Source organism: Camelus ferus, chromosome 4, assembly GCF_009834535.1.
Source record: "Camelus ferus isolate YT-003-E chromosome 4, BCGSAC_Cfer_1.0, whole genome shotgun sequence".
Lineage (NCBI taxonomy): Eukaryota > Metazoa > Chordata > Mammalia > Artiodactyla > Camelidae > Camelus > Camelus ferus.
In genome coordinates, this window is record NC_045699.1 from 34,070,935 (window position 1) to 34,090,447 (window position 19,513).

General features: G+C 42.5%; 1 protein-coding gene and 2 long non-coding RNA genes across 6 annotated transcripts in view; 2 read left to right on the forward strand and 1 right to left on the reverse strand.

Moving 5' to 3' along the window:
• Window positions 1-2,785, forward strand: part of FXN (frataxin) — a 34,363-nt gene extending 31,578 nt beyond the window's left edge. For both annotated transcript variants that reach the window (XM_032477801.1, XM_032477802.1), the window contains one exon: window positions 904-2,785. In XM_032477801.1, coding sequence (XP_032333692.1) covers window positions 904-1,185 — 282 coding nt within the window. In that variant the 3' untranslated portion in view covers window positions 1,186-2,785. The remainder of the gene's footprint in view (window positions 1-903) is intronic.
• LOC116663145 overlaps window positions 1-19,513 on the reverse strand; it is a 133,351-nt gene that overhangs the window by 101,348 nt on the left and 12,490 nt on the right. Inside the window, exon 2 of one of the 3 annotated variants that reach the window (XR_004319244.1) lies at window positions 12,840-13,024. The exons of the other annotated variants lie outside the window; for them this stretch is intronic. This is a non-coding gene — a long non-coding RNA (uncharacterized LOC116663145). The remainder of the gene's footprint in view (window positions 1-12,839; window positions 13,025-19,513) is intronic. 3 annotated transcript variants of the gene reach the window in all.
• Window positions 9,191-18,909, forward strand: LOC116663147. The gene is made up of 3 exons (XR_004319247.1): window positions 9,191-9,200; window positions 11,958-11,959; window positions 18,733-18,909. It is a non-coding gene; the product is annotated as an uncharacterized LOC116663147 (long non-coding RNA).

Here is a 19,513-nt window from a genome sequence, read left to right on the forward strand (position 1 = left end):
AAGCTTTCCTCCTCCCTGGCAAACTCCTCGCAGTCTTGGACTTTGGAAAGGCTCCCCTGAGTGCACAGGTGGACTCCAGTGCCCCTTCCCGTGGGCACTCAGGGCACCTCTCCTCCTTGTATCAAGGCATCATTATGTACCACCATCATCTGCCGTCATGTCCACCCCCTGCACTGGGCCGAGAGGAGGTAGAATTAATGAGCACAAGTTGTGTAGCTCTGGAATAACAAGACACAGCAAAACCTGGCTACACCTGGGTCCACACAAACCCAGCATGAAGTACACACACAGCTGTTATTCACTGATGAGTTGGAAGTGGAGGAACTGGCCACACTCTCAGTTTCATGGATTTAAAATTGAATTCAGAAAGCTGTTTTTTAAAATAGTAATACAGATGGTTGTCAGGGGCTGGGGAGAGGAATGAATGGAGAGTAACTGCTTCATGGGTATGGAATTTCCTTTGGGTGACGAAAATGTTTTGAAAGTAGATAGAGGTAGTGGTTGCACAATGTTATGAATGTCCTAAAATTGACCATTAATAACAGTGATATCGCAGGTAAGGGACAAATCACGTCAGTGGTACACGGATGGCCGTAATCTAGAGAACACTGCTCTGATGTAGCTGGTTTCGAATGTGAGGTAGGAAAAGCAAAAGATCAGAATGTGCTGCCTAGAGACTCATCAGCAGGGTGAAATGTTTTCAGGTCTTGAGAACTGTTCTGTGAGTTGTTGCAGAGGATAACCGTGTAATTATTCTTGAATAGAAAGGCCCTAAGACGAGAAGTCAAATACACGCCTCGCTGAGTATTACTTTCCAGAACTTCACTGCAGTCAAGTGCTCGGTGGCGCTTTGTTCTAAAGGTGCTGTCCCCGTGGATTTCCTATGTGTGTTTTGTCTTGCAGTGGCCCCAAGCGTTACGACTGGACCGGGAAAAACTGGGTGTACTCCCACGACGGTGTGTCCCTCCACGAGCTGCTGGCCAGGGAGCTGACTCAAGCCCTGAAAACCAAACTGGACTTATCTTCTCTGGCTTACTCTGGAAAAGACACTTGCTGCCCAGCCCAGTTCTAAAGACATTAAAAGCGCTAAAGCCAGGACCTCAGCTTTGCTCCATGGCTGAATGGCTAGTTTTTTCCATTCCTGATTTTGAGGACAGTTGCATTGTGTGTAACGGGCTTTGTTAAGAGACTGTGGCCTCCCAGCCTGCCCCAAGTTCAGATTTTTAATTTCCATAGAGTCTTTTTGGATTTACTGTTGATTTCCTCCCTCATGTGATATTCCTTATCATCTGATGTGTCTGTATGCCTGTACCTCTATAAATAAGCTCACAACAGAGAAAGAAGGACAGATTCCAGGAGAAATGAATTGTCTCCACTGTTCATTCTTTGAAGGAGAGCTGCTGGCCTACCTCACCGTCCTGTCTCAAAATGACTCACTAACGCACAGTCTAAAAAGTTCCTCCATCTCTTGAAAGTGTAAACACTTCTTAGCCCTTTAGTATTTCAGCATCAGTGGCGACTCGGGAATTCTCAGACCAAAGCCTGTTTTTTCTCTGTGCTTTGTGACTGCCAGGGTGTGGCCCACACGGGGGGGTGCACAGGGAGATGTGATGCCGTGTCTTCCATGGCTACGTGTATCTGTACATACACATTTACGTGTGTGGATACATTGTTTTTTCGTTTTAATTTAAGGGTCAGTATAAAATAAGCTATTGCAACACTGGTCTGAGAATGCAAAAAGTCTCCCAAAGACAAGGTGGGAAAACCATCTCCGTTAGCTTGTGGATTTGGCACAGTAACCGAGGTAACAGAGCTGAGGAGGTGCCTGGTAAATTGTGAAGGGCCACGTACAGGAAGAGATGTTTGTGTTAATGAAAGGAACCCGAGTCCTACACTTGGCTCAGCCCCAAAGCAGCTGTCTATCTATGGACAAGTTTCTCCAACTCCCTGGACCTCTGTTTTCCCCTGTTAACTCAGAGGGTTGAACTGGATAGAATTTCGTTGATTCCCAATTTAGACAGTTACAGGTCTTGTCAGGCAACTTAACAGGCTGGCTTTAATTCCCTCTAGGAAAGGAGGTAAGAGTGAACAATTTTTTTTTGAGCTGTAAAGTAAGTATATGATTTGGGGCATTGCTCTCCTTGAATTTCAGTTGAATTCATGTTCAAATAATCATCTTTTGGGGGGCCGTCACCATGCTAAGCCTGTGCTATAGACTGAAAGTTTAGGCGTGGCTCCTAACCCCCAATCACAGCCCTCATGAGTGGGGTTAGCGCCCTTGTAACAGAGATCCCAGAGAGCTCCCTTGTCCTTTCCACCATGTGAGGACATGGGGAGGAGACCACTGTCTGTGAACCAGGAAGCCCACCTTCACCAGACACATCTGCTGGGGCCTTGATCTTGGACCTCCCAGCCTCCAGACTGTGAGAAATAAATTTCTGTTTATAAGCCATCCAGTCTGTGGTGTTCTGTTTCAGTAGCCCTGGAGGACCAAGGCAGCCTGCCGTACCACATGGCCTCATTTTATTTGTTCCAGGCCTGCATTTTACACATGAAGAAACCAGGGCTCAGGAACGTTAGAACTCAGCCAAAGTTATGCCCCTGTTCTGTTACTTTCTGGCTAAAGAAAGATTTATTAGTGACTAGTCTATGCAAGTGTGTATCAAAGGCTTTTGCAGTGGGAGAACCAAAAACACATTCCATTATGGAAAATAACTCTTTAAAACAGAACAATATGAACAAATGTTAAATGACTAGTTAAAATAAAGTCTTCCTTCAAAAATAATTTTTAGTCCAGTGGAAATTTTTAAGTGGGATAGGTCAGCACCAGTGAAAAAAAATTTTTTTAAATCGTGTGTTTGTGTGTGCATATGAGTGTCTATCTCTTGCTTCCTAAGGAAGGTTTCATTGCCCCTCACTTCCCTAGAACTCAGCTCAGTGGTGCACTCTCCTATCTGGGACACAAGGGAACATGTAAAGAAGTATGTAAGTGGGCTGCCAGAACATGAAAATGGAAATTAGGGAGTCTCTGCTCTCAGTGCTTTTCCTTGTGCAGACTTCCAGGCCTATTTACTTTTGCTTTACATACAATTCTAACTAGTTTAATCCTTTATATTCTAAGGCCCTGAGGTTCCCATTTAAAGCAGCAAAGGGATGGCCAGCACAAGAACACCAGGGGAGAGGGCAGGAATAAAATCATGCTCTGACAAGCAAACTGAAAAAGCACCACAATGTGCAGCCAGAGCCCCACACACTCAGACTCTGGGAGCATCATCACGTTTATGGTGTCACTCATATTAAGGATGAGTGTTCAGGAAATCACTGTGAACATTCAGGCTTATATGTTAAAGGAGGCAAGAAGATACGTCATAGAATTTTAGAAAGCTCTCTGTTACGTTTAGCTTCCTACGCAGACAGACCTTTTGCCACTAGAAAATAAAACTATCCAGAATGATTTATTTAGCTCTTTCTGAAGACACAGAGAAGTGGGGTATGTAAAAGAGAACTTGAGTTTTTTTTAAATAGAGTTTTAAAAGTTTGATCCAAACTCTGCCACTCTACTTGTGTGTTGATGCTAGCTTCAGTTTTCTTGTGTATAAAATGGAGATACCTAACCATGGCACATGTGCCCACATGCAGAGCAAACACATGACAAATATTATCACATGGGCAGCATAATCTCATATTCAAAGTTGGGGATTTTCCCAAATTTCTGACATTCTCTACTCAATCTCGAACTTAGTCAAAATGCTTACTTTGGTTATCTTGGTGGATGGATTCTGATTCCCTAGAACAATTTTTCTTGCCCCTTACAATCTTCGTATTGTACCCTACCTTTTCCATAACTTCTAAGAACAATAAGGCCAAACTTCTATTTGACAGTTTGTGTTAAATAATAGGTTTACAGTATGTCTCTTAAGCTGTACCTGACCCCATATTCTAATACACTTCATTGCTGGAACTAAGCAGAACCCTGCACTCCCCCGCCCAAGTACAGAGGCCCTTCTATGTCCCCTCCCTCTTGTTTGTAGAAAAGCTGAAGGCGTCCCTGAGTCACAAAAAGAGCAGGTTCAAGCAGTTAATGATTAGGACAGGAGAGTCACAGACTGATGCAAACTGGTGAGTCGTTTTACAGATACTGTAACCGCCACCAGAGGGAAAAAGCTAACTGTGTGATGACCAGACTGCAGCACTGAGTCTATGGCCAGCACACTTCCAAGAACTGGCCTTAAGAGAATGGGATTAACACTATTGCTCATAATAATCTATATCTTTGGGGTCATCAAAATATTTGTAGTTTATTCTGCCTGTATATGTAAGCAGGCAACTGACATTGTCAGCAAAGAGAGGCTACAGACCCATATCGATATCTTCCACTGTGAGAATATGGTGCCCTGTGTCAGCATGAAGAAGTTACAGAAGACAGGTCTTCACCCCTAATCCCATAGGAATGGAATGATGTTCTGACAGTGGGGATTTGTAAGCAGCTTTTGGCAGGAAAGAGCTCTCTACAGGAGGCCCCTTTTGTCTCCCCATGTTAGCAGGGCTACATTGTCACTAACTTAAGCCAGGCACCCCCACACTCTACTCATCTACAGCCCAAGCACACTTTTCAAATCTTATGATCACACAATGCCTTGATTAACCTGTTGGTTCTTTCTGTAGATCGAAGGAATAGAAATGAAATGGAAATTCCCTTTCATGGCAGAGCAGAATCTTCAGAGTTGGTTTTGGGGACACTGAGTCTGCCTTATCCTCAGATTGCCAGTTTCCTGATTAAAAGCAACATTTTCCATTTCTACCAACACTTGCCTCTCAAGTACTGATTTTCAAGAGGTGAGCAACCAGACTTGAGTTTGGTAACACAGCTACTTCTAAAGAAAGACCCATATTCTTAAATGTGAAGTTTGCATTGATAGGTTATAGAAGGTTGCCAAGGAAAGCAACCTCTAAGGTACATAGTAAGATTAAAGGAATTTTAGGTCATGTCCAGTTGAATTCTTGGCATGGATCTACCTTTTTGCAAGTGAAAACAGCTACATACCGGAAGGAAAAGGAGGGGCACAGGTATGAAATTTCATATAAATATACCCTTCTGTTCAAAACTATGACTTTCTGTCTTTCTGTGTATAGCTACCAGTAGAATAAGAAATGACTTCAAATCCTTGGTTTGACTTCACTAGCTATGACATTTTTAAAAATCCCAATTAATGGCCCCTTGGGAGTATATAAAACTGAGCTCACTTATATCCTGATGTCTGCTACAGAAACAGAATCTGAGTTCACATGGTCCATCTTCTCTGGATGCATTATTTAAGATACAAAATGTTTCAACTCTCAAGCTGGGCATAGAGGGAATGTACTTCAATATGATGAAGGCCATACATGCCAAGCCCATAGCTAAGATACTCAACAGGGAAATGCTGAGAGCTCTTCCTCTAAAATCAGGAAGAAGACAAGGATGCCCACTTTCACCACTTGTATTGAACAGTGTTGGAAACACAGTAATCAGATGAGAAAAAGAAATACAAGTCATCCAAATTGGCAAGGGAAAAAGTAAAACTGTCACTACTTGCAAATGACATGATGCTATATACAGAAAACCCTAAAGTCTCCACCAAAAAACTATTAGAACAAATAAGTTCAGTAAGGTTGCAGGATACATTAATATACAGAAGTATACAGAAATCTGTGGTTTTTCTATACACTAATAATGAACTATTAGAATTCAAGAAAACAACCATATTTACAACTGTATCAAAAGGAATAAAATGCCTAGGAATAAATTTAATCAAGGAGGTGAAAGACCTTATCCTCTGAAAACTGTAAAACACTCATGAAGGAAATTGAAGAGGATACAAAGAAATGGAAAGATATCCCATATTCATGGATTGGAGGAGTATTTTTTAAATGTACATATTAGATTGGATTTTATCACATCCAGACAAATTTTGTCACCAACTATTATGGGGAGGAAAGTTTTTTCTTCTACTCTTCTAGGTTCTTTCAGCTGGTTTAAGAATTAAATTGACAGAGGGGGAGGGTATAGCTCAAGTGCTAGAGCACATGCTTAGCATGCACAAGGTCGTGGGTTCAATCGCCAGTACCTCCTCTAAAAATAAATAAGTAAACCTAATTACCTCCCCCCTCAAAAAATAAGTAAAATAATTTTTTTTTAAAAGAGTTAAATTGACAGAAGAGATTAACAGGAGAAAAATCAAACAAAAGTTTAATACTGTAGGCACCTGGGAGAGACCCAGGAAAAGTGAGTAACTCACCAAAGTGGCCAAAAACCTCACCTTAAATACCATCTTCAGCAAAAGATACAAAAGATGTTGGGGGCAGTGTTTTGAGACTTCAAAGGGGAGGAAGGCAATTCATATGGAGATGGGAAAGCCAGCGTTTGGTAAACCAATGTTTGTGGGCCATGCACAGACAATGGGACACAGAGGAATTTCATCAAATCGCTAGGTTCCTCTTTGTCCACCACACCTAGTTCATGTAGTACTAGAGTTGTCTAAGGAGATAGCTCCCTTCCTGGAACAGGTTCTCTGTATAAATGATTTTAGGCAGCTGAGGGGAATGTCAAAACTTCTTTCTGAGGTTTGGGGGTCTTGTTTGTTCTCAGTTTGAAATAATTCCCATGCCAAAGAGACATATTTTGGGATGGCAAATTTTGCTCCCCTAAACTTCCATATCTCCCCTCTGTTCTTCTAAGGGCCTAATCATCTTTTCTAAAAATTACTGACTTTTCTCTAAATGGCCTACATCCCTCAACTGAAGATGTTACATAAACTCTCAAATATCACCACTTTCGGGGGTAGTCACATTTTTTCCTGTGCACGTGATATTAAAAATTAAGAAATGTGTATACTTTCTCTCCTGTTAATCTGCCTGCCCTCAGTTTATTTCACAGACCCAGCCCTTGAACCTAGGATGGTAGAAGAAAAGTTTTTTCACCCCTACAACAGTACCATACAGAGTAGTTACACTGTCCTAAAAGTCCTCTGTGCTCTGCCTCTATAACTTTAAGAGTTTAAGGGAACTTGAGATTTTTTATTTTAAGATTGGCAGCCACTTCATCCTCCTAGAGACCCTCAATCCCAGCCAGGTATTCCAAATCTAGAATTGGCATGAGACTCCAATTCTAGACCCTCAAAAGCTCCTCACAGCATCTCCTAGCTGTCACCCAAGGACCCTCTCTCCATTTGGGCTTCCTATTTTTTCTTCCCCTTTTAAAGGCCCTTTGATCCTTTCATTCAGTTTTATGGTATGTCACCTGCAGGGTCCTGCTTCTTCCCGATCTGATAGCCAGTCCTTAGAAATGCAAAAGGACCCTTTTATATGGCAAAGGGGATAAAGGGAGGGAGAGAAAGAAGAGCCTTTTCATTCATCTGCCCTCAGGGTGCGCTATCCACAAGACAATGGGACCAGACTCCATCCTCCTAACTGGGAAGTCTCCAACCCTGGGAGAAGGAATCAAGAATCAGAAACAGGACTCCTGCTCTGGGTTGGTGGTGTCTGGGTGGGCAGGGGTCTCTGCCCTGCTGTGTGCCCTGACATTGCTTCCAGTGAGTGCTTCCTGCCTCTGTAGGCTCATGGTTGGAAAAGCCAGAGCAGCCCTGGTACATGGGGTCTTGCAAGGCTTTTAGAAAGAATTAGAAAGAGGGAAGCTGACAAACTGCAGAATGCCATGAAAACATCACAGTAGACACCTTCCCAAACACTTATTGAATGTAGGTGGGTCTCAGCTTCCACCCCATCACAACTGACCCCGTCTCATCTTTGTGGTTCACAACCAATTTGTGACCCGGTAGAAGAACTCCAGCTCTGGTCTGGCTGGTTTTTTCACTCCCTTGGGATTTTTCACCACTGTTTACAAGAGTTTTGCCCAGACCACACCACACCCAAGGTAAAAAGTACAAGCCATGCAGAAAGGTAAAACCATCTCACCCCCTGGGGAGAGTTCTGTTTTCCAAGCAACCTCCTGGACAAACTCTAGGGGCAGAGGAGAGGCCTGCATCTTTGACCAACTCCCCAAGGGGATTCTTCCGTAAACTGCAATCTGAACTGCTGCAGGAGAGAAATTAAGGGCTTTAGAGCTGTTAAGAGGGATTATTTGGAAAACCATAGAATAGGGTGGATTCCGAAAGCGAGGAGAGTCCAGACCTTTCCTTTCTTCCAGCTCTGAGAGGGGGCTGAAAAGGGCAATTATTTCCTGCAGCAACAGCCAACTCTGGTGGAAGGAAGTGGATGGGCTGGGGAGGGAGGGAGAAGTTGGAAGTAGGCATGATTAACATCCCCTGCCTTGCCCCTCATCTCTTCCTCGCTTCCCCAGAGACTGGCACTGGGACCCACACAGCTGGAGAGGTGGGAGGCTGGGCAGGGGGACACTTTCAGTGCCCAGTTCTAGGGGTACCATTGTCAAGGAGACCCTAAAAGAAAAAGAATCCCAAGGGCAGCTTGAAAAGGAGGGGAGCTTCCTAGGGGCTTTGGGAAGCAAAATCAATATTGGGAAGGCGGTGATTGGCAGCAGGAAGCATTCAGTGCTGCATTTGGCTGCATTCCTATAAATACATTCTTCTCTCAGATCAGATATATGGCCATTAGAAGACCAGCTATTTAAAAAATAAACAGTATTAATAGTATTAATATTGTGAGTGTCAGAAGTGTTGAAAATTTTTTAGAACCCTTTCCTGAGTTGCCTAATGCCTGGAGAAGGAAAATAACAGTGTTTAGTAGACATAAATTACAGGATCAGTGCACGTAGCTATCAGTGCACATAGATGATGAGATAAGGCTTGTGAGCTGGTTTTGTTTTGGTCTTTCTAATTAGATGTTTGTGGTGTGTGAGTTTAATTTCGTGACCTTTTTTTTTTTTTTTTTGAGCCTCTGACTCTTCCTGATTAAAAACAGACAAACAAAAAAACCAAACCTTTAAAAAGGTAGGAAGTGACATACACCCTTGATGGATCTGTTTTTATGATAAAATATTGGCTTAGTAAATTTAACTGAGAAAAGGAAACTGTCCAAGGCCGTGTTTCTGTCTTTTATGATTCCTTTATTCAACTGACTTTCATTGACTGCCTATGTGATCCAAGCCACTTGCTAGGATACAGAAGTCAGTGATGGTATTCCCTCCCCTCAAGGAAGTCATGGTCTCCTGGAAGAAATATAAAACCAAATGAAGAAAATGTATTGTGGAAAGAGTGCACCGTAGGCGTACAGAGACCACCTTGTATGTATGCAAACATATGTAAGACCACTTTTTAAAATTATAAAAGGTAGTACAGTGTGCTAATTGTCCAGCTCCTTGCTTTTTTTCTTTTTTTAATTGAATTTAATTTTTTAATTTTTTAAATTGAATTTAGTTGATTTGGGGGCTTGGTTTTTTTATTTATTTTTTACTGTACAATATACCCTGGTGATTATTCTATTGTAAGAAGAAAAAAGTGTTGTCTCCCTCTCCAGTTCTACAAGGATCAAGCCATTAGCCACTGCAGTGCCTCTTAGGGGAATTCAGAATAGAGAAAAGCCCCAAGATAGTTAAGATATATATCTAGGGAAATTTTTCAACCACCTCAGATTCTTGCATCTTCCCATACATAGAAAAGCACTAAAATTATTAACTTGAGATGTCTTTTCTTTGCAATGAGCAGCAATCTTTTTCTGCTAGACTACAGGTTTTTCTCAGCAAAAAAACTCATATATATCCTGGCTCCTCCCTTACCTCTTCAGAACCATTTTTCCTAGGCTATAGTCTTCTGCAAAAGACTGAATAAACTCAACCCACAGCCCTCACATCATCATGCAAGTTTTTTCCAAGTGGACACTACCTAGTAGCTGTGCATTTTAAATAGATCCTCTGGCCCTAGGTGAGTGGTGGGTGGGAGACAGTGGGACAGTGGGCCCTGAACCAGGGAGAAGAGTTAGAGATGGCAGGGCTGTTGCAGTATTTTCATAGTTCGGTGCCTGGTTGAGAGTGGGAGGCATTCGGGCTGGTGTTCCATCTAATGGAAATTTCACTGTCCCTCTTGCCAGTTTCTCTAGTGGAAAAGAAAACTGGTGACACTGCTAAGGCAAAACTGAGAAGCTACTTTATTTTTGCTGCACTATGGTGGGCTAAGCGCTGTGCTAGTGTTTAATAATTACTGTGGCAAATACAATTTCCTGTAAGGCTTAAGATCCAGGTGTGTAAGTCCAGAGGAAGACGTTCAGCATCTGTAATTCTGTTTTGCCATTCTTAGAAAAAAAAATGTAAGACCTTAAACATGGTCATGTCTAGCATTTCCCAACTGGTATTCAACTCTACAATTCTTTGTATCCCTTTGGTAACAACTTTGATTTTGGTAATGCAATCAATCAATAAATACTACAAAAAATAAATGATTGATTTAGAAGAGAGCATAAATTTGGGGGAGAATGCATCTCTTAACTTTAAATGTTCAAGTGCTTTGTCAATATGATTGATTCATAACGCTGGGGTCGTGACTATACAATTTACCCAGCAAAGGCTTGCCCTTTCTAATTGAAAGGATAGCCTCCCAGATCCTCATCTCTGCCAATAACGGCTGTGCAGCCCCGTGAATTTGATGAAGAGCTGTAGGCAGAGCTTCAGGTAACCAATGCTGGGCTCACTGTGTAAATAAAATGGAGCAGAGCTGGGAAAGCAAAGCTGGGCAAAGTAACGTGCTGGTAAATATTTAGCAAGCAGTTCTTCAAGGGGGACAATGCCCTGATGTGCAAGATTTGCCAACTTCTGTAGTGTAAACACTCCTCCCATGGCTGATAGGGTAACCAATTTGTTCCAGTTTGCCTGGAACTTTCCCTGTTTTAGTACTGAAAGTCCTGAATCCCACGACAATCTTCATGGCCCAGAAAACAGGGTGGTTGGTCACCCAAATGGCGGATTTCAAGCTCCCAACATGACATCACTGAACATTCCCACTGAACAGGAAAGAGAGGTGTACGTGGTACAAGCCTTGTAAGGAACCCCCTCCAGCACACACCTGCCTGAGGAGCTCCTGGCCCGTCAGAGGGGTACGAACATGGCCAGGTTGGGGTTCATGACATCTCTCCATTTACCACCACCTTGTATTCGTTTCCTGCCATAACTAAGAGCCACGAGCTGGGTGGCTTAAAATACAGACATTTACTGTCTTGTGGTTCTGGAAGCCAGAGTCCAACATCAAGGTGTAGGCAAGGCCACGTTCTTTTGATGGCTCTAGGGCAGAATCTGTTCCATGCCTTTCAGCTTCTAGAGTCATTCCATGGCTTGCAGCTGCGTAACTCCGGTCTCTACCTCTATTGTCATGTGACATTCTTCCCTCTACGTCTCTGTGTCCTCACATGGCCACCTTCCTACAAGGACACTAGTCATACTGGATCAGGTGTCCACCCTATTACTCCACTCTGATCTCATTTTGATTTAACGACCTCTGCGATGACTATTTCCAAATAAGTTCACACTTCTGAGGTACTGGGGGTGAAGGCTTCAGTATATCTTTTGGGGGGACACACTTCAAAGTATAACAACCCTCTCCACCAATATCTCAACAACCCTAATCATTAGATCTTCACTCAGTGTTTCAGAAATATAGGCGCTCGAAAACTTCAATCTGTTTAAAGATTTTTGCCAAACACATGTGTAACTGAAGCAGTAAATAAATAAAATTTTGCCAATTGCATAATCTTCTAACTCAATTAAAAATGCTTTGTTAGAATTATTTCTGGGTGGTGAGAATTGGAGGTAAGTTTTAATTTTCTTTACCTGTACTTTCCCATATTGCATTTTTTTTCAAGTAGTTGTATCATTTTTACATTTTGACAATGATGGATCTAGATTTTTAGGGAAATGAAGAAAACCAGGTTACTACATTTGCACTGGGAGCCAAGCCAGTGGGACAGGAAGGGACAGAATAGGACTCATGTGAAAAAGAGGTAGAACACAGCCAGAGAAGTCACAGTGAGGCCAGGCATGGGGGGAAGTAAGCTCTGAAAGGGATCTAGAGGATCTCCATTCCAGCATCTCCCTAACTGAGTCCCACGAGTTCTACGGGAATAAAACAATTCTGTGGCCAAGGAAACCTGGGACACCCAGCACTTCTTTCCCTCTTGAAAAGTTACAACGCACATATCTGAGTCCTGCAGTACAGAAGCCTGTCCATCCCAGAATTTCCCAGACATCTGGATTCAGAACCCCTTTTCAGCAAAAAATATTACATCTATTAGAACTGGTGTTTTACTCTGGTCTAGTCCACCTCTCCCATTTTATAGATTAAAAAAATTGAGGCCAAGAGAAGTGAATCAAGGTCACACAACTAGTCAGAGGCAAAGCTGGGACAAAAACCCAGGATCTGTCCCCATATCCGCTGTTTCCTGCATTTCTTCCTGCTCAGGGTGGGTGAAGCTCTGTCGGCAACATTTGCGACGAGAGGAGCAGGACACCTGTCAGGATTTTGGAAAGAAGGAGTAAGGGTGTAGCCAGAGCAACAGAAGTGTGTTTGTTTGGAACAGCCATTGAGTTTGTTTTTGTTTGCTTGTTTGTTTTGTCATATCGTAATTCTCAAGTAACTTAAAATTTTTAAAAATGTATATTCTCTTAGTTGATAATCTAGAAATCAGCCAAATTTTGTGCATGAGAAACTACAGCCAACACATTGAGTGTCCACTTTATCTCCATCTAATCTTCCACTGGCCCCTGGTCAGGCTCTCCCACGAGAGAGATGATGGTGGTGACGTGACCAGATGATGGGGTTTCCTGTGAGTCAACAGGGATTTCTCCCCCAAAGACAAACACTGACAAAGCTCTGCTTTCCCCAGTTTCAGGATCCACTTACCAAAGGCCTTCTTGTTCCTGTGATGACACCAGTAAACCTCTGCCCCATGACTCCCTCGGAAATTCCGGGCCTAAGGGCTCATTCAGGTGAACACGGACAGGGCCGTCTCTTCTCTCCGCCAGTGACATCACACTTGGCACCATCGTGTTCTGACACAGCACAGCCACCAGCACCCACACCTAAAGCTGACAGACAACAGCCTCGATAGTGTCTATCTGCGGAGAGGGTAATGTGCTAGAAGTGTATGTGACAAGCAATCGGGACACACAGGCTGTGAGCACCTACTGTATACGCTGCCACACCACTCCTCTCAAAGTTGACAGTCTGGTCAGGAAGAGAGCCAGAGGACTTTGATCCGAAACCGAAAACAGTGCCTGATGCAGAGGCTTAAAATAAAATACCATATGAGCTCAAAGAAATGAGCAATTGCTTTTGATTTAGAGGAGTATGGGAAAAGAAGGCCTTAAAGGATTAGCACAGCTGTGGCAGTGGCGAGGGGACAGGGGTGCAAGGGGTCAGCTGAAGCGGGTGGGGGTGTTCTGCAGAGGGGAGAGGTTTGAGCAAAGGGGAGAGGTTTGGGGAGAGGTTTGAGCAGAGGGGAGCCCGGAAGAACGTGCATGTGGATAAAGTGAGGAGAAAAGTCTTGCTGGAGTGTGGAAAGCACAGTGTCAGGGAGGAAGGCAATTTCCTCTACCCTTCTAAATTTTTCTGGCTGGTCTGAGAATTAAATTGACATGAGGAAGATTAACAAGAGGAAACTCGAGCAAAAGTTTAATAACATGTATACATGGGAAAGACCCAGGAGAACTGAGTAACTCAACCAAATGGCCAAAGCCCTCACCTTAAGTATCATCTTCAGCTAAAGACAAAAGAGGATGTTGGGATAGTGGTTTGAGACTTCAAAGGGGAGGAAAGCAATGCACACGAAGATGGAAAAACAAATGTTTGGTAAACAAATGTTTGCTGGGCTGTGCAGAAACAATGGGACACAGAGTGGACTCTAATCTCTAGGCCCTGCTGAGTTTCCCCCACCACACCTAGCCCATATGCTTGCAGGTATCTCTAATCTATTCCAGGAACAGGCCCTTTATGGGAATTCCTTTAGGCAGTTAAGGGGAAAGTAAGAAGAAAAACTTCCTTAGTCTCCTGTTTCTCAAAAATAGCCTAAATTAACCCTCATGCCAAAGAGACACATTTGGGGGTGGCAAATTTTGCTCCCCAGCAACAGGGTGGAGAGGAGATGGAAAAAGGTATGTATGGGCTAGATGGTAGAGGCCGTGAATCTGTAGATAGGAGTTGAATTACACTCCTGTATTCCTGCTCCATGCAGTGATTTGGGGGAAGAGAGACATGCTTATAAATTATATGGTTTTATTAATTATTGCCCTGGAACTGTTACATTCAAAGAAATTAGGATGTCACACCATCTACTAAATTTGGACTTTCTACCACAGTTAGTGAAAAGCCACAGCTACTCCACTTCTGGGCATATATCTGGAGGGAATTCTAATGAGAAAAGATGCATGCACCCCAGTGTTCATAGCAGCACTATATACGATAGCCAAGACATGGAAGCAACCTAAATGTCCATCGACAGATGACTGGATAAAGAAGTTGTAGTATATTTACACAATGGGACTACTACTCAGTGATAAAAAAAGAATAAAACAATGCCATTTGTAGCGACACGGATGGACCTAGAGATCGTCATTCTAAGAGAAGTAAGCCAGGAAGAGAAAGAAAAATACCATACGGTATCATTCATATGTGGAATCTAAAAAAAAGGACACTATGAACTTATCTAGAAAACAGAAACAGACTTGCAGACTCAGTAAACAATCTTACCGTTACCGGGCAAAGGGGGTGGGAGGGGATAAATTTGGGAGATTGAGATTTACAAATGTTAGCCACTATATATAAAAATAGATTTTTAAGTTTCTTTTGTACAGCACAGGGAACTATGTCCAATATCTTGTAATAACCTTTAATGGAAAAAAATATGAAAACGAATATATGTATGCATATGTATGACTGGGACATTGTGCTGTATACCAGAAATTGACACATTGTAATTGACTGTACTTCCATTAAAAAAAACGCATAGCTGGTTTGGGAAATTTGTTGTTGTTATTCATGGTGTTGGTTTGCTTATGACCTAACATCTTTGTTAACTCTTATATGAGACTTTGGCCTGCAGAGAAACTAGGATTTTATTTCTCAGAGTTGATCTAGGTAACATTCTGTGGTTCACATTTAATTTTTTTCTTCTCTTTTTAGAAGCAGTATTTGTTTTTCTTCTAAACATACAGAATTAGGGGGTACAGGGATAATAAGAACAGATCAATGTTTTAAAAATAAAACCCAGGGTCAGTGTCTAGGCTGGACTGAATCAGAGGGAGAGAAACTAGAGGTGGGAATACGAGTCTCAGACTAACTTACTTGCGTGCTTTTATTCATTCATTCAGAAAATCTTTAGGAGTACCTACAACGTGCCAGGCACTGGTCTGAGCATCGCAAATAAAGGAGTGAAGGAAACAAATGAAGCCCCAGCTCTCCTGGATCTTCCTTTCATCTGGGGGAGTACTGAAATAGACTTACAGATCTACCTGTCAGGTATCGATGGTCTAAGAAGAAAAGAGAAGCAGGTGAGAAGGAGTGAGTGTGCTGAGAGGAACTCTTTCTTTTTCCTTTTTTTTTTTTATTGTGGTAAAATGTCCATAACATAGAATTTACCACATTAACCATTTTTAAGTTACGGTCCGGTGTCATTAAGTACATTCACGTTGTACAACCATCCATCTCCAGAACTTTCTGGGGGGAGCTCTTTTGGATGGAGTACTTGAAGGCTTCTCTAATACCCTAGTATCCGAGTAGAAGCCTGAATGAAGTGAGAGAGAATAAGCTTTGTGCAGAGCGTGGTTAGTGTGTTCCGCACCCTGCAAACAGTTAAGACCATGTCAATATCCCAGGTGAGAACTGATAGAAGGCTTCGTGTAGCTGAAACCTCGCCTCCAGAGCACAAAGGCCAAAGGACTTGGGAGTCACTTTTCTCCCGGAAGTAATTCATTTAGCAGAAATGCCAACCCAGGTCCATGAAAGGCAGACAATTCAGTGCTGAGCCCAAGCTCCTTAATCACGGAGAGGATCTTTGTATCTGTCCTGGGATCCTGCATCAAAGAGCATGTGGTGGTTGTGAATGCAAATTTATGAGGCTGTGAAGTCCACTGAGTTTCTGGCAGAACTTTCTTCTATCAGATATGAGCAAGGAGTCATGAGTTTCCTTTGGAATGTCCTTTAACTTGTTGGTACAAGTTTCCCCTGTGACAGGAGCAATTAGTCATACATTACTGAGTACATTCCATTTTTCTAGGTACAGAAGAAAAGAGACAGGCCTACACCTCCTCCTTTACTTGGTCAAGAGAAAACCTTTAGACCTTAATTGGTCCAGCTAATCTAATAATTTGTCACCCATGAAACCTTCATGTATTTTGCATCTCATTCCTCCTGCTGAATGAAAAATCCAAACCTTGATTTCTGACTTCCTGGGATATTTGCAAGATTAATTTGCTGTGGTAATACCATACAGAAGCCACAAAACCAAGCCCTGTGCTGCAGCTACATAAAGGAAATTAAAGCATACACAGAAGAAATCGAACGTGTTGCCCTCCTTTGAGTAGCTCGTTGAATTTGCTTTCCTTGGAAACTTGCAGGGGAAACTGTAGTTTGTCTGCCCAAGGTGCTTGTTTTCTTAACAATATGAAAAGCACTAAGAGGAAATAGAGTTGTTTTGCCTGTAAGGAGGAGCAGTCCTTATAAACAGAGGCAGAGCCAGTGCAAATTCACAATGTAAGAATTTGGGGATGTATATAACGGGTTTGAAAATTTTTCCTAGGGCTGATACAGCGTGCAGCCATTAGGGTTAGATGTATTGTGTATTCAGGCAGAGAAAGCAGAGACACTACAGTTTATAAAGAAGCTGCAAGTACAACGTGATGTATTGAATAACCCATCACTGACTACACATCTCCCTGAGGTTTCTTTTACAAGTTCACCGTCCCTTATCTGAAACTCTTGGGACACATGTTTTGGAATTCAGAGTTTTTCAGAAATATGCTACATGTACTATATTGTATTACATGATACTTCCAGCAGAGTCTGGGGGTGGCCCCATAATTAAGCCCGTGGATATATTCCCATTGAAATGTATGATTATTTGTACTACATAGAATAAATAAAGATCATAAATAGACTTACATCACCAGTTCAGGTTAGATTTTGCTGCCAAATATAGTTTGAGCACCAAACCTTTGGTTTTCAGAGACAAAATCTGAAATTTCAGAATTGCAGCTAAGGGTTTGTGGATTTATAGAATCTTCCTCTGTGTAATTTCACAAAGCGAGCAACTGCTTGAACCGAACTCATGAATCACTAGGATGCTATGAATCAAGAATCTGGGTCCAACTGAAGCAACTACATGTCCATCAACAGATGACTGGATAAAGATGTTGTGGTATATTTATACAATGCAATACTACTAAGCCACAAAAAAGAATAAAATAATGCCATTTGTAGCAACATGGATGGAACTGGAGATCCTCATTCTAAGTGAAGTAATCCAGAAAGAAAAAGAAAAATACCATATTATATCAGTAATATGTGGAATCTAAAAAAAAAGGAGTTCCAGTCAAGATGGCGGAGTAGTAGAAGCACAAGCACAAGCTCGCCTCTCCTTGTAACTACAACAAAACCACAACCATCGAAAAAAAGACCGGAACCTAGCAAAAAAGATCCTCTGCAACTGGAAACATTATAAGGGAACCACAGCAGGATGGTAGGAGGGGTGTGCTCACGATATAATTGGGCCCCATACCCCTGAGGTGGACGAACCACCAGCTGAAGAATAGTTAAGTCACAGAGGCCGTCCCACAGGAATGAGAGCTCTAAGCCCCACATGAGGCTCCCCAGCTCAGGTCCCAGCATTGGGAAGAGAAGGAGACCCCAGGACATCTGGTTTTGAAGGCCATGGCAGGGTTGGCTCTGGGAGCCTCATGGGACTCGGGGAAATGAACACTCCATTCGCTTGAGAAACATACACGGAAACTCATGTGCACCAGGTCCAAGGGCAGAGGCAGTGACTTCACAGGAACCTGGGCCAGACCTGCCTGCTGGATTTGGAGGGTCTCCTGGGGACGTGGGGGATGGATGCGGCTCACTCGGGGGACAGAAAAGCTGGTAGCAGACAGACATTCTGAAAGTGTTCATCTACATGAGCTTCCCTGGAGGCTGACATCTTGATTGCATCATTAGCACCAAGACTTAGTCCCACCCAACAGCCTGTAGGGAAGCCTCAGGCCAAACAACCTACAGGGTGGGAACACAGCCCCACCCATCAGCAGACTTCCTAAGCCACAAAGGCCTCTAGACACAGCCCTATCCACCATAGGTCCAGGACCAAGCTTCATCCAGCAGTGGGCAGGCACTGGCTCCTCTTGCCAGGAAACCTGCATAAGCCTCTAGTCCAGCCTCATCCACCAGGGGCAGATACTAGAAATAAGAAAACAACAATCCAAAGCCTGTGGAAGGAATCCACAAACACATAGAAAGATAGATGATAGGAGGCAGCGAAGAAATATCTCCCAGGCCAAGGCACAAGATAAAATTCCAGAAGAAGAAATAAATGATGAGGAGATAGGTAATTTATCTGAGAAAGAGTTTAAAGTAATGATGGCCAAGATGTTCAGAGAACTCAAGAGGAGTATAGATGAGCATAGTGAAGTTTTTAGCAAAGAGATGGAAAACATAAATACCCAGGATTGAAGAACAAAATCACTGAAATGAACAATACACTAGAAGGAACCAAGAATAGACTAAATGAGGCAGAAGGACAGATCAGTGAGCTAGAAGACAGATTAGTGGAAATTCACTACTTCAGAACAGAAAAAATAAAAACAAAAGGAATGAGGATGGTTTAAGAGAACTCTGCGACAACATGAAGCCCTCTAATATTCGCATCATAGGGGTCCCAGAAAGAGAAAAGAGAGAGAAAGGACCTGAGAAAAATTTTGGAGAGGTAATAACCAAAAACTTTCCCAACTTGGGAAAGGAAATAGTCACCCAAGTCCTGGAAGCGCAGAGAGTACCACACAGAATCAACCCAAAGAGGAACACACCAAGGCACATAGTCATCAAATTGACAACAATTAAGGATAAGGAGAAAATATTAAAACTAGCAAGAGAAAAGCAACAAATAAGATACAAGGGAACTCCCATAAGGTTATCAGCTGATTTTTCAGCAGAAACTCTACAGGCCAGAAGGGAGTGGCATGATATATTTAAAGTGATGCAAGGGGGAAACTTAAACCAAGAATACTCTATACATCAAGGCTCTCATTTAGACTTGATGGAGAAATCAAAAGCTTCACAGATAAACAAAAGCTAAAAGATTTCAGCACCACCAAGCCAGCTTTACAACAATTGTTAAAAGGACCTTCTCTAGTCATCAAACCATAAGAAAAGAGAACAAAAAGAAGAAAGAGAAAAAAAAAAAAAAAGACCTATAAAAGATTGCTTTGGCTGTTTGGGGTCTTTTGTGGTTCCTTATAAATTTTGGAATAGTTCTAGTTCTGTGAGGAACGTCGTGAGTATTTTGATGGGGGTTGCTCTGGATCTGTGGA